At 39.1% G+C, this 15,795-nt stretch overlaps 1 protein-coding gene across 1 annotated transcript; it reads left to right on the plus strand.

The window, feature by feature from the left end:
- Window positions 1–561: 561 nt before the first annotated feature.
- On the plus strand, window positions 562–15,228 carry MKI67 (marker of proliferation Ki-67). Its single transcript, XM_027860777.1, is given in 12 exon segments — window positions 562–626; window positions 1,148–1,190; window positions 2,049–3,224; window positions 3,774–3,961; window positions 5,170–5,476; window positions 6,173–6,297; window positions 6,531–6,705; window positions 7,392–7,481; window positions 8,386–10,001; window positions 10,565–10,622; window positions 11,215–13,065; window positions 14,871–15,228. Coding segments are annotated over 9 exon segments (5,217 nt in total). The 5' UTR covers window positions 562–626; window positions 1,148–1,190; window positions 2,049–2,149; the 3' UTR covers window positions 12,798–13,065; window positions 14,871–15,228.
- Window positions 15,229–15,795: the final 567 nt, after the last annotated feature.

The raw sequence follows: 15,795 nt of genomic DNA on the forward strand, positions 1-15,795 counted from the left end.
ACACACACACACACACACACACACACACACCCTGACATCAAATGATTGTTCTCTTTGTTTTGCTGTTCTTTAAACAAGACATACACTTGACTTTTTAAGCATTTATCTTAACTGTCCTTCTCTCTCCCCCCCTCCCCCCCCACAAATGCCTGGAACACTCCCACTCCCTCCTCTCATCTTCACCTCCTGGCTTCCCTGGCTTTCTTCAAGTCTCAGTTAACATCCCATCTTTGGCAAACAAGCCTGGTTGCCTCCTGTCTTCACAAAATCGAGGCCATAATCATGAGTTCCTTTATTAAATAGGTAATCAAATATATGCCTTTGAATTCTAGAAGGAAAGAAAAAGCCAAGCATAAAAATTAATTTTCCTTTTACTATGAAAACTGAGTGCTAATTTTTAAGTTAGTAATTTTATATGCATGTGCCAATATATATAGTACTTTGTATTATGTATGTCCATCATTAGGTGGTAATTAGCTTGGTTGCCAGATATTTAATACGACTTTTTAAAATCATTATTTTTAAACCATCTTACCTTACCTTTAACCTTCTTCAGGTTTGAGTATGCACGTGACTCTCCAAATGAAAGAAAGCCACGAAGGCCTTCAGGAGCAAAAAATAAAGAGGTAAGAGTTATGAAAGCATAAGGTTTTTCTGTTTTGACATTCTAGGGATCTTCCAATAATTCTTCTGGGCTTTTCATGTCTAATTTTGCTCAGTCAGTGATGGGGTTGACAGTTTTAATTCTGCTGCTAACACTTAGAATTAATTCATGATTTTAACACTGACATTTATAGAAAGATTCAGACATAAATCGGATATTTTCTCGGCCATCTTTTTGAAGTCTGTGGTTGTTTCTTATAAGGTGGACCCTACTACTGATGCAAAAATAAGTTTGATAAAAACTCATGTAGAATATGATGCATGTTGTAAGCAATTAGAACAATGTATATGTACCTTGAGATTCGAAGAATTTTATAACAAAGTTATAACAGTTTATTTATTCATTAAAATATTGGGTGTTTAGCTTTATCATGGGAATTAACTTGATAAGGGGGCATGGGGATGGTATCTTTATAATAGTGGTATTGTCCTTATAGTCACAAAGTATATATAAACATTAATTGGCACCTGTACCAATTCATAGGTGATACCAACTCGATCCCGAAGTACCTCAGTTTTGGGCCCTGGTCAGTAACTGTTTCCTTGTTTATGTGTTTTTTTGGGGGGGGAGGGAGGGAAACAAACAGTAGAACCTTGTTCAGCAGTAGGTTAGAACTGAAACTAAATGAAGAAAAAAAAAGTAGATTAAATTCTAAGCAATACTTAACATTTTGGCCTGGAGCCAGATAATGGGGTTAGGGTAGGGGAAGGGAAGAGGGGGAAGGGGGTTAGAGGTTAGAGAGAGGCTTAGCTAATCTTGTTAGGATCATTTTATACAAGTATATGAGCTGAATTAACATACTTTAAAGCATAGAGTGTATATAGGGAAAGGGGTCGGGGGAGGGACAAGATTTGGTTTGGGAGAGAGGCAATAGTTTTGTAATGGGTTTTGTTTGTTGGTTTTTTAGTGAAGCTGCTTTATTTGCTGCTAGCCTAGGTGTGGAACTATGCAGGGTCCTCAACAGTGTGTACATGTTGTTTTCCTCTTGGAAAATGAAACATTTACTGAGAATTCATACTATTTATATAAATGTTGTATGTGCAATTGTGCTAACAAGTATATAAGAAGGACCTTCAATATAAATAGAAAATTAATTCTTAACTTAGGCTATTGTTATACAATAGAGTATACATGTTTTATATGAACCCATTTGGGGGAAACATGACTAAATTCCTAGGGGATAGAAAGAGGGAGGTTTTTTTGTTTTCAAAAATTCGTTTATAGACGGACTTAAAAAGAACAATAATTTGGGGGAGGTTTTTCGTTTTACTTTCAAGTATTCAATTACTAATTAATTGTTAGTAAAATTGACTAATTGCTAGTTCTAAAATATTCCAAGAAGATATTTTCACACCTTCTAGTGTTTGTTTGTTTTTTAATATAGGCACAGACCAGGTGTCTTTCAGAAATATCCCTACGAAACACACTAAAGAGAATATCATAACACCAGAGAAATCAAGAGGACGGGCCAGCGCCGCAGACAACATGTGGGAACCCCTTACCTTGGAAACCAAAGAACCGAAAGAAAGTGCCACAAACATCGCTGAGAAAGCCGCCCCCGCCCATCTGGCGGCTGAGGGCAGTGGGGGGGACCTGAGCCTTCCTTCAACTCCCCGGCTTCCGGGAAAGGGTGAGCAAAACCTGGACGGTTTCTCTCCTTTTAGTGACATTTTTGGTCTGGTCGAAGACGACTTCGATCCCCAGAGCCAACAGCTAGGTGATCTGGGGCCCTCAAGTCAAGTCACCGGGGATGATTGGGAGTGGGAAACGGAACTTTCCCACTCACCCCACTCCGAAACCTTGTGGGACAAGGCCATAGAGTGTGTCACGGTCTCTGACTGGTCCGACGATAACAGCAGCGCTGATGAAAAAGATTGGGAGGACCGCTTCTGGAGCAGCCCTTCTTTGATACGGTGGGCTCAGGGAGAAGACTCCCTGGTATTATTACTACAGGAGAGAGAAGAGCGTCTCGCTGACAATTTGGGGAGAAATACTAAGGGCGGCGGGAGAGAGGACAAGAGGAAGAGGCCGGCTCCTGGGAGGGCCCTGGTAGAAACCCACAACCAACCCTCCCTTCACACACTCCGGTCCCAAACCAAGAGGCCCGACATGCGCTTCTTAGGGAGTGATGGCCATGGCCGACTGCCCAGACTGAGGAGAGAGGCGGGGGTAGACTGTAAAGAGACGGGCGAATCTGTAGATTCGGCTAAAGGAAGCCCGAAGGGAAGGAAGAGTAGTGGTGGTAGCCAACTTAGTAATACAAAGCAAGCTTCAGATTCAAAACAAATAGGGAGTGACACTGAAGAAGAACTGGAAGCCTTCTCAGAAATGAAAGTGTCTCCAGACTCTGCATCTTTCGGACCTGTTTCTACAGATTCCGCAGCGGCCCCATCAACGTTTCTTCCAAAACTCTTCACAAAAGATGATCGTAAAACAAAGTTCTTGTCCGCCTCTGACAATGAAGCTGATGAGATAATTCGTTCTGTGTCACTTGATATCACTGAGTTTGATGTCAGTGATTTTGATGACTCATTGTCTACTTCGAGCTCCGAGAAGCAGGGTAAATCTTAATTTCTAAAGAGATTTTCCATTTCTGCCATTTGTGTGTAGTAGTCTGTGTAGTCTACATGTAAACATGTTTGTAAGATCCATTTAGTCTGGGTTCTTATTTTGTAGCCAAAGGGAGTTTTCCTGATGCTTGATCAGCTTGATCCTTCCCTCTCAATGTTATTGCCTGTGTCTCCTCAACAGATCCAGATAATGAAAAGTTAAATTTTTAGGGTCATTGATAACTGATAACCCATCCAAAGATGCCATCAGGAGGAGGACGCTGGAAAGGCAACACTTAATTTTTTTGCTCCCAAAGGCCCCTCGCCATCTTTTAACAGTGCTTTCCAGGAGTGATTCAGAGACGGATTCTAGGCAACACAGAATATCCTCTTGAGAAGGAGACTTTGAAAAGCTCCTTCACGTCCCAATTTGTCTCAAGCTATAATGTGTGTGTATTCATATCTTTTTGTTTTATTCAGTGTGTGGAGCTAAGTACATTAAACAAACATATATATATATATATAATGTGTATACAAATATATACTTTTTTCTTTTAAAGATGTTACTGAGAATGATGAATCATGTTTGAAAAAAAGAGTTACATTTGGAGCTTTTCTAGAACCTGAAATATTTGACGAAAATTCACCTCCCAATAAACCTCTTAAAAAAGGAGAAAGCCCAGAAGCGAAAAAAACGTCACTGGGAACCTCTCCTCCTTGGACTGGGCCACCAAAATCAATTATGAAGGTACAATATTTTAAACAAGCATTTAATCCATCCGTATTTTAAATTATGCGTTTCTCTATGATCCATACCCTAACTGCATTTTTAACAAGTAGTGGTATATATTATCCTATCTTCAAAAATGTGGAGAGAGTTCAGTTATTTATTGTTATGCTGGCTTCTCATACACTAGTGACTCAAGGTATTCCAGCATATACGGGGAGCATCAGGTCTTGATATAGAAGATGTGTGAACACACTCAAGTCGCCTGAGTTTCTCTAGGTCCGGTAGGGTTATTGCAGTGTTTAAAAAGAGGCTGAGACATAAAATCTCATTTAACATTTGCCATCATACATAGTATATGATTCACAAAATAGACAAAACCTTTTTTTGCCCATTATACACTCTGACTTAATCAGACCCTAAACTTGCAAGGCCTCAGAGCCTCAAAGAGGGATGACGTGTACCTTTTGTAGGGCCCTCAGACTCTAAACATGTTCTGCTTCTGCTTTGTACTGCCGTTGTTAGTCCCTAATAGTAATTAGGGGCAAGTAATATAGTCCTTATTTCCTGGGGTCATTGGGAAAAGAGAAAACTCTTTGCTAACCTGCCAAGTGCTGCTAGGTAAATAAAGGAATCCATTGCCAAGCAACACTACAAAAGGTATACCCCTGCAGTTTTGGTTGCTGCCACTGGGTGGTGGTAGATAGTTAATCTGAAGCACTGAGGTCTAGTCGTAATGGAAAACTCCGTTTGTGCTTTTCGAGCTGATGTCAGCTCGATGGTTGCATCTGCAGCAAACCAGTGAACTTGCCAGCATTCCTAACAAGTGGCCATACAGGCTTTGTTTGAAGACCTTGTCTACTTCCAATTGCCTTGGGGAAGCAATCCTTTCCACCTCTGGGGTAGCGTAGCTCTCATTGCTAGGAAGGCAAGGCCTAAACTAATGTGCTCCGGGACTGATGATGGCTGGCATCATTGCTATAAAGAGACATATGTGCGGCTATCATCCGGCTCACTGCTGACTGGCAGCTGGTGGGGACTTTGGTCTCCAAAGGGGTGCCATTGCAGAGATGGTCTCTGGAGGATTAGCCCTCAAAGGGTTGCTGTCAGACTCAAATGAAATGTCTGTCACAGGCTTTTGATGCACCTTGGGTATATTCAGTTATTTATTAGGGAACCATAATGGCAGATCTTGTCATTTATAAACTGTGTCAAAATGTCTATTTCAGCAGGCGCGTCCTAAACCACCAGAAAAAGAGCCTTCCAACAATCTAGTGCGAGGGATACTGCATACAGAAAACCTATCACAGGAGTTGCTGACCACTCTTAGTCTTAAGAAGATGTCTGCACCCTGCAGCAATGAGGTTACTGTGTCCCAGTCTCCGGACAAAAGAGTGAATTCCTTAGACCCCCACAAGATTGTGGGCACACCAGTGCTCCTGAGGAGATCCCTCTCTGGAAGAAGAAGCCAACATGATACCCTCCAAATGACGTATGCGAAAAGGAGAAGCATTGCATCCGAAGCCAGTCTCATGGGTATTTGAGCAGGAAATAATTTTAAGATGGTTTTTATAGGCAGGGGGCAGGCGGTCCCCTGGCTTCAAAGAGCTTAAGACATACAGTCTACCAACACAGGGAACAGATGTAGGAGGAACAGTAAGAAGGCCAGAATATGGCTGGGTCAGACGGTGCAGAGCTGTATGTGGGGTAGAGGTAAAAGGTGTGAATAAAACAAGGCTGGAAAAGTTAGTAATCCCATGGGAGTGATAGAAAGCTGCTTAGGGTTTATCAAGAATAACAGGAAGGAGTTGAGACGTGGGTCAAGACTTGTGTGCTGGGTTTAGCAAAAATCACTTTGGCAACTACTGTAGGAAAGAAATTAAAAGGAGGGAAAACAGGAGTTAGGCACTTGTTACAAATCAGTTTGCAGTGAGAGTGGAGGGGGTGGGGGGGGCTTTTAGATACAGTACGTGGTGGTATTTGTGAGTCAAGAGAAAAGAGGAGTTGATGTGATAGATGTGGAGACAAGAGATAAATGGCAAGATCTGACTGGATGTACCCAGCAAGAAAGTGGGGGAGAGAATGCCTTGAAGTTAGTTGGGTGACTAGAAACAGGGAAGATATCAGTGTTTAGAGATTTCTCTTTGTTGATTGTTTTATCCAAAAAATGTTAATTTATCTTCTGTTTGAATGAATTTATTTTTATTAATTGCTTGTTGCTTTTATTAACAGTTGTACACTCTTGGGCAGATGTGGTGAGATTAGGTACTAAAAAACCCCAAGCACACATTGTTATAAAACATGGTCTTGAGAGAAGAATAATAAAAAAGCAGAAGAGATTAACTCCCAAGGTCAAGGTACATTACAGAAATGTGGAGAGCATTTTTACATGTGTGTGTGTGTGTGCATGTTATACATATATATAATAATATATGTGTGTATATATGGACATGTGTATATATATATATACACACATATATATATCATCATATGTATTACACGTTTACACTTGTGTACTTATGACTATCACCTGAGCAAACATTAAGAAATACTGAATTTATTTTTGGGAATGTTTCTTTTTACTTTACAGAAGAAGCCTGCAAACCACGCTCAGAATCCCTTTAGCACAGGCCACGCAAACTCTCCCTGCACCATAGTGATTGGGAGAGCTCACACTGAATAAGTGACTGCGCCTACACGGCCCCGTAGGATGCTGAACAACTTTGTTGTAAACCCTAAGATGGATATGAATGAGGATTTCACAGGTGAAAAAGTGTTCACAGGCGGCCATGAGAAGGTCATGTGGGCTGCCTGCACGATTTTAAAAGAGCTGATAGAAACGCTCCCCAGCTCCTGCAGAAGGGGGAGCACACATTTGTTGGAGGTCCTGACCAGTTGTTGTAATCGGATCTAGTGGGATGACCTCTCTTTTCAGCTCCAAACAAACCAGCCCCATGATAGCTCTCAGTTGGCATGGTTAAGCCTCTGGGCAGGGCTCGGTTGTATCCTGTTGTATCTGGTCGGGGAAGGATAAAGGCAGGTGTGACTCGGTAGAACAAGAGAAGCAGACAGACTGGCTTAAACGCCGGTGGAGCAGAGCTGAAAGCCAGTGGAAGGGAGCAGGAAAGGAGATTTGAGTTTGCAGCCTGGACTTTGAGAAGAAATCTTTACTCAGGCTGAGCTGAGGGAGTCTGTTGCATTGTTTGAAGTGGGAATGAGAGCCAGGACTTTGCATCTAGATTGATTGGGTGCCCTGGACTTTGAGAAGAGATCTCGTGAACAGCATGGAGGGGACTCTGTAGCATTGTTTTCTTTTTGGAAGAGGGTGGAATAGGACTTTTTTACATTTTTCAAAAAAATATGTATCTGTAATATACACAGTCTATACACATATATTAGATTCTATGTGTTCATCACATACATTAATGTTACTTATTTTCTTCATTAATAGGATTAGCAGACATGTTTGAAATACCTACGGACACTCCAAATGGGTCTCCTAACGACTCTTCAGAATGTTTGTCACGTGATGACTTTAGTGGTTGGTTTTCCTTTTTTTCTTCTTCCGTGAAACTTGGGAATGGCAAGTTACGCTTTGTATTTGTAGCCCCACGTCAAATACAAGCCTTCTCCATGCCAGAGTTGCTATAGCTAACCTTCAACCCAAAGAGCTGGGCCCTCACTGAATCACAATTACATGACCCATCCGTGTAGAATTTTTACTTTCTGACGAATAAGGAGAGCTAACATCAAAATGTGCATTCTTGTGATATGATAATTTAAACATTTCTTATAAGTTATATTTAGCAACTATACAAAGAATCTTTGACTCTTCAATCTCACCCCAGTCCCATCTAATCAACTGCAAGTCTTGTCGGTTCTCTCTCCAAGAATAAAGGGATTTATCCCTTTATTTCTACTGATGTGGCCAACACTCTACTTTTAGGCCCTAATTGCCTCTAGCCCTTAACTGTTAAAATAGCTTCCTAATTGACCTCCTCTCCACAATCCTTCCCTTCACACAGTTTTCAAAGTTATTTTCCTAAAGTGCAGATCTAACCCGGAGTAATTAGTATGCTTCAAGAATCTTTAGTTGGCTTCCTCATCCTTTAGGATTAAACGCAAACTCCCAAAACCCACTTTATTTCATATTGCTCCCCTTCATGTACTCTGTATTCCAACCAAACTAACCGTAACTTAAAGTGATGTATGTCTGTATGTTATATTTACACGTAATGCAACATAACCGTACATATGTTTTTACCTGGACAGGCACAGATTTGCATCATCTTATTAAATATTAATATCATTGGCCAGGAAAACACAAGGCTCCAAAACAGTTGGGGGGGTAGACCTTTAATTCGTAAAGAAGAATGTCTCTAGATTGGGGAGGGGGAGGCACAGTCTTTGTTTCATAATTGTCTTTATTCTGTCATTTGTTACAGCAGGGAGATTGACAGCAAAACAGCTACATGGTCAGAGCATTCTAGGCCCGAGGAGCCGACAATTGTGGGTAGAAGCCAATAACATTGTTCAAACATTGGAAGAAGTTTCTGAAATTAGAAGTGATGAAATAATGAAGATTCCACTTCGAGATGTCGATGTAGACCACGAAATATTAACACCAGGTTCAAAAAAGGGGAAGACTTGTCTACCAAAGGACTATGTATCAACATCATATCTTAGCAGAATTAAAACTCCACCACCAGATCAAAAAGTTACAGATATGGAAGAAAAATTTGGAAATGAAAACACAAACAAGGTGACATTGGCAGAACAGCGCCCAGTAATAACACCAGCTACAGCTACACATATAACATCGAATTTGTGGGCCAACACTTTTAACATCAAAGGAGCTACTCCTAAGACTCTTGCAGAAGAGTATTATAAAAAAGAAAATGCAGTTGACATAGACCTACAAAATCAAAAATCAAAATTGTCAGGTCAGTTAGGAGTCACAAGTTCCTTAAAGATAAGATCCAATAGAGAGCCCCCCGTCACTGACCGATCAGCAGGCCAAAAACCTGAACAGTCTACCCAAACAGAAATTTGCAGGGTGGGCCTAAAGTCAGGTATCGTATTGCTGAACACGCAGACTGCTCTAGGAGGTGGACCACTGAATGACCCCAAGGAGCGAGGAGGCTTGAAGAAAGTAATAACCCCAAAGGGAAAAACAAAAATATCAGAAGACTTACTTGGCAGCAGAGTGCCTATGACAACTCGAACATCAGTGGTGGCAGAATTGAAAGAAGACGGAGAAAGCAAAGCGGCAGATTCTGTTGGGGATGATGCAGATTTTGTTCAGGAAAATCTTAGGACGACCCCAAAGCAAGTCCATGCTGAAGTCCCAAAGAAGCTTCTGAGGACAGTAGAGCAGCAGACTCCGAAGTGGAAATGTGACTCCGTGGAGCCGCTGACACCAGCGGTCAAGATACTGTTGGGAATGCTGGAGGACAAGGCGAAAGCAGGAGAGGAGCGGGTGGCTGCTGCCAAGCAAGTGGTGGAACCAGTCAAAGACAGGAGCAAGGCCCTCCTCATGGAGCTGGACCAAAAACATGAATCAGTAGGATATCTGCCTGGGATCAGGAGACTGATAACAACTCCAAAGGGAAAGGAGGAGCCTGTAATAGAAGATGTGAAAGTTAGTAAGAAGCCTGTCAAAACATCAAGGCAAAAATGTGACATAGAAGAATGCCCAATGAGTTTCAGGAGATTTCATGAAATTCCCAAGGTGGAACCAATAGGAAGAAAGCATGGCTTCCTAGGGAAACTGAGAAGAAAATCAGGGGAAGTAAAAAACCTAACGGGTATGAGAGTTCCTAGGGAAAAGCCAAAACTATTAGAAAACTTAACAGGTGTCAGAAGATTTTTTAAAACTGCACGTGTGAAACCTGCAGAACATCTAACGAGCATGGAAAAGATGGATATGACATCTAAAGAAAAAGAGTCAGTGGAAGATCTCACTGTCATCAAAAAATTAAGAAGCCCAAAGAAAACAAAGGGGCAATCGATGGAAGATCTAATAGGTTCAAAAAAATTAATGAAAACCCCCAAACCAAAGGTAGAGCCACTCAACGATATCACTGGCATTTGTTTTTTGTTTTTTTTTTTTGTTTTCTCATTGGAGGTGAAATCTGGATGATTGTTATTATTATTAGTTCAGGGCTGCAGTAGGGAGGAAATTACAATGATGGGAAATTGGTTACCTTTATAGGTGCCTTTCATTATATACATAAGGACTCTCATAATGCTTTTGGGCATCAATTTGGGTATTTCTCCAATGTGGAAGGCAATTTTTCCTCATCTTGTTTTGATCACAAGAGTTTTCTTGAAGTAGAAACTGGTATAATCAATTTTTACTGTAGTAAGTAAGGTATCATGTATGTATATCAAAGAGAAGTCTTTGTAAGAACAAGACTATAAAATTCTATCCTTTGAATAGCAATGATTCATGTGAGCATAGTATTAAATGTAGCATCTTTAAAAATTCTAAGGTATAAATGATATTTGAAAATAAATCAAAATTATATTTCACTAAGTTAGCAAGTTTGTCTTGTGAATTCTCAAAAAAAATTAGATTTGCTAGAGTTTTGAAAATGTATGAACATTTTCTAATCCTTTTAGGACCAATCAGTGAATCAACGGCAAAAGAAAATTTGCTGTAGGTCTTCTGAAGAAGCTGGTAAGTAAAAATATTTATATTTTATATTCAATAGGTTTGAGTAAAGTTGGTGGAACCTTTTGGAATTGATATAAGACTAAGGAATATTTTCAGAGAATGGACAATTTTATCTCCTTAGCATATGTCTCAGACCTCTCCTCACACTGTGTTTATTTTTTGGAGGGGTGGGGAATAAATGATAGGTGATACAAGTGTAGCTAGAACTTTAAAACTAAATCAGAAGCTCATTTTGATAAAAAGAAATATCTCTAATATCCTGTTGAAAAATAACAAAAACTAGACTAAAAATATATGAATAATAATTGGTAAATAAGACTTGGTCCAAAAGATTAAGTAATTAAGCTTTTCTCTTAGAGAGAAAAAGAAGGATCTCTTGGTTTTTAAAAGGAAATACACCTAGACAAAGCCTGATTAGAAACCCTCAGGTAAATGAAAAATGTAAAACCCCTGATCTATAATAGATCCTTAGACTGAACATTTGATCTAGGGTTTTGTTTTTTGTGTTTTTAAAACCATGGTTGACTATCTATGCGCTGATCAGATGTCTAGCTTTGTGTAATTAAATTTTTTTGATATCTGTTTTTCATTTCAGAAAATACATCTAATATCTCTAAAATTGAAGGGTTATACTCAGTGAACGTGGAAGATCACATTATGATGGATCAAGAAGTTCTGTCTTTACCTAATGAAAGAAACAAAATTAGTCGTATTCTTCAAGAATGTGATGAATTACCTAATGAAACAAAAAGTATAATCACAGAGAAAGAAGCAGAGGATTTTCTGCCGAGTTTTCCAGATGAAAAGAATGCTTTTGTCCTCAATGATGATGGTCAAATAATGGTGTCTGTAAGATCTAAAGCCAAAGACAAAAGTGTAGAATCGCTTGATGAAAAGATTGTGGTGACCTCCTGGGAGAAAAATGTGAAGGAGAGGATTGTGCGGCCAAAAGCCCGGAGCTTGTCACCCTGGCACAAAGGAGAAAGGAGGGAGCCTGTGAAGGGGAGGACCAGAATGTTTAGGGACGTGGCCAACAAGGTAGATGTCAGGGTACCTTTGATTCCTATCAAAAGAGACCAAGCAGCTAAAAAAACAAGAGCAAGCTCAGCACTTGCGGATGCAGGGACGGGGCTAATGTTAACGTCTAGAAATGAAAACAGAGACCCACCCAGTGAATCAAAGGTGTCACCAACACATGACAAAAAGGAACTTGGTAGGAGACCGCCCGGGAAAAGGAATGAAAACTTAGGGGCTTTAAAAGCACAAGGTTTTGATCCCTTGGTGGGGAAAAATTACAGATTAGCAATCGAGAAGAATGAAAAGAAAGGGTTTTTGATGGCGTTGCGGCCTGATGATACAATTAAAAATGATGAGAAATTGAAAGATAGTGATATCGCTCCCGAAATAGTTTCATCCCCCGCAGAGGAAAATGAGAAAAACCCAATAAAGGTCTTGAAAGAGCAAAAACTAGAAAAAAGAGCTACGGACAAAGCAATAGTGGCATTGCGATCTAAAAATAAACAGAATAAAATATTTCCTGATGAATCAGATAATAAAATATACCCAGATGTTAAAAAGAAGTCTTTGCAGATTTGGCCAGAGTCTTTCATGGGAGGCGTCAAAGGCCAAACTCTGGTGTTGCACCCGAGAATTAGAAATAAAACTATTAAGGAATTGAACTTCAGTTTATCGAGTGAAAGAGATGAAGCACAGACAGCAAGCGATGGAAGAGGTGAGAACAGCTACCCAGGAAACCCGGCCATGGTTGAACGAAGAATATCAGTAAGAAAGAGAGCTACAACTCATAAGGAAAATCAGTCAAATTTAAGAGACAGATCCGACACAGACAACAAACAAAAGTTACCTGCTATGGAATCTTTAAGATCGAGCAATATCGTGAAGTCTGCTAAGGAATCACACGAGGTTAATTTAGAGCGTAAGACAGAGGGCGACAAGAAGAAACTTATGAAACAGCCCCCAGAGAGTTTTAGAGGCGCAAGTCCAAATATAGGAATGGCAGCTTTAAAATTTAAAGACAAAAATGAGGTAGAGGACAAATCCCAAGGGTCTAACAATACGTGGTCTAGAGAAACAAAGAGATCGCACAGGAGCTTCCCCGAGAAGCTTTTGTCATTAATATCTAGAAATAAGGTCGGTGGCAAAACAGAAAAACAATAGTGTCTAGGGAAGAGTCTCCAGGAGAAGAAACCGAAACAGAACTCAGTGAGTAAGGGCCATATGGCACTGTGATCTCAAGGTAAAAGCACTAGATTACTTCCTGCTGCCGGGGTTGTACCTGAGATACGTCTAAAACAAGTGAAAGGAGGGAGGAATTGAAAGGACACAAGTGGATTAAGACGTAGCCTTAACAATAAAAAGGATACAGGACTGAAAGGAGCCAACCCTATATCACCGTCCAAAGCAGACATGGAAGAGAAATACCCAGGTATATACCAATCTTTACCTTATTCTGTGCTGATAACACATATATGGTCAACTTTTCCAGAACAGATGAAACAGATCTTGTCTGTCTTAGGGCGGAGGAGTGCCTAAGCTTTGGAATATGTTGAGCTCTCTCCCTAACAAAGCAAAAATTTTAAATGAGCACTGCAGGGCAGGGTAGGTAACCAAGTTTGCTTTTAGTTCTGTTATTCTGAAACAAAAGCGTAAAGCATCCCTTTGTTATGATGGTAAAACCCTGATTCTTTTCAAGGTACAGTGTAATGTCTTGTTTATCCAAGTAGTATCAGATTTGGATAATATAAGCTAAATTTAGGGATAACCGAACCCTCATTCTGCCCTTTAAGCACTAGCTTTTTTTTTTTTTAACCACTTTAGATAGAAACCTTCCTAAAATCTATTACACACTTCTCTGCTTTCTAAAGCCAAGTATTCAAAATGTAATTTAACCTTTTCTTGATAAGTAGTAGTCATCATTATGAACATCAATTACTATGCTGTAATATAATGGTATTTGCAGACCCACAATCATCCCAGACTCTTTATTGTCATCTTATACATTTTTCTTATCGTTATTTGCTTTCCTTCTCCCCTTTTCCCCCTCCCCCAACCTCCTTGGCAGCTATAGAAAACTATGTAACTAACCTGTTACAATTGTGTGTAAAGTAAGAGCAAACTATCTGGTCCCTCTCTCTTGCACCTGTTCTAAAGAGTTGAAGGCCCCAGATCAATGGGATTTTTTTTTGCCCTAACCTATTTACATTTTAAAGCACCTATCCTGAAAGCCTTAATAAGCATCAGTTAACTTTAATTTATATTTACAATTCCCCAGGTATTCAAAAGGAACTTCCTTACCTTATTATTTAAATATCCCAAGAACTTGTTGTTGTTGTAAGAATAGTTAGGAATTTTCGTGGACTGTTCCATAATCTTTCTGTGTGGGTATTTCTTCTACTGATTCTATTACAGTCACATCATTACTTAATTGAGGGAGGGCAGCTTATCTTGTGGTATGATCCTGGCACTTTGTTTGGCTGGTCCCCAGGCCACCTCCACACACTGTAAGTCCTTCACTGGGTCTAGATCCAGAACCTTTGAATTGGGTGAAACCTGGCCCAGTTTGTGGCATGGAGATGACTTTCTAGAGTCCTCTGGTCACTGTGGGAGGATTAAAGCAGAGGGAAACCAGACTCTTCAATTGGCCTAATATTAGATTATAGCACATTTGTCAGAATTAAGAATTCAAATGAATGTTGCATTATCTTGAATTTCATAATATGAATTTTAACATTCTGTGCATGTTAACTTGTGTCTATGTTTTATCCATTTTGACCCAGTGTAGGACTTTTCAGTTGAAAGCCAATTTTTTTTTTAATTTAGCGTTTCATTCAGCCATTTCAAAAATGATATGAAGTTATGTAAGTCCATATATCAACAGACTGAGAGGTTTACCCCAGTATAGCTCGTAATTGATTATGTTAAATAAAATGTTTAAGTTAACTTGTGATTTGTCTTGCAGATCTTTCCTTTTTTATTCATTGATTTTAAAAAGAAAAATATTAAACCTAAACTGAACAGGTTCTCTTTTAGAATTTTTGTGGAAAAGAAGCCTAGCATATGGGATCTAATAGGAAATTGGGTTTCAGGTACTGTGGTTAGATAATGGGATACTGCTCTAACGTTTCCAAATAACTTTGTAATTGGAAATGCCATTACATCTATCTGCTGTTAATACATATGTATACAAGATAAAATATTTATTATGTCTATCTTGTGTTTTTTGTTCTAAAGTACTACGTGACAGAAGAATCCGAAAAGCTTACAAGAAATGAAGACAAGTAAAAGTTAATGTTCATCTTCCAAAAGTAAAATGTAATTAATAATAAAAAAATAAAATTAAAATATAATTTTAAGACAATTATTTACCCTGCCTACCAAGAAGATAGAATTGCTCTAGAATTGAAAAATAAACAAGAATAGAACAAGTATTTAGTGAAGTAAAACTATGTAGATGGTGTAGAATAGTTTCACTGATTGTCACAAAATTTCAAGTTATTTTGTAAATAGGGCAATGAATGACAATGTGCCAGGCAATGATTTCTTTATGTGTATTTCATTAAATTAATTTTGCCAAGCTAGTTTTTGTGTTTATGGCAAGATAAAGGTTTGGTTTTTGTTAGATTTTTTGTTTTGTTTTGTTTTTTTTAGCAAATGTAAACTTTTTTTCATTAAATGTTTTTCTTCATAACCTAAAAACTTTCTGTGTGAATTCATTGAATTTACTTACTCATGGTTTTGTGGTAAATAAATTATACACAGAATGTATACACATGTATTTTTATGGCAGTTCCAACTTTTCTCCACCCCTTGCAATGATTATTTTCTGAAGTGTAATCCATCTTATCTTGTTTCATTTGTTTTCTCTCCACCACAACTGCAAAAACTGTTGGAAAAAAAAAAGCGTTTTTTTTTTTTTTCAAACACTGGCTTTTTCAGATTTCTCTGTATTAAGTTTTGTTTAGACAATGTCCAATTTTGAAAATTCTAGAATGTGGACAACATGTGGGCCTGCCATTTGAAACTCAGAGATTTGAACTTGTTCTAACACTTTCAAGGCCTAACGTGAAGCGGTGATAATTTACAGAGGGATTCATTTGGCCATTGGATATTTGAAGGCTTAACATAACAGTATTCATAAACAAAAACTGCTTTGGGA

The sequence above is a fragment of the Vombatus ursinus genome, unplaced genomic scaffold (assembly GCF_900497805.2).
Source record: "Vombatus ursinus unplaced genomic scaffold, bare-nosed wombat genome assembly UNPS02014252.1, whole genome shotgun sequence".
Classification (NCBI taxonomy): Eukaryota; Metazoa; Chordata; class Mammalia; order Diprotodontia; family Vombatidae; genus Vombatus; species Vombatus ursinus.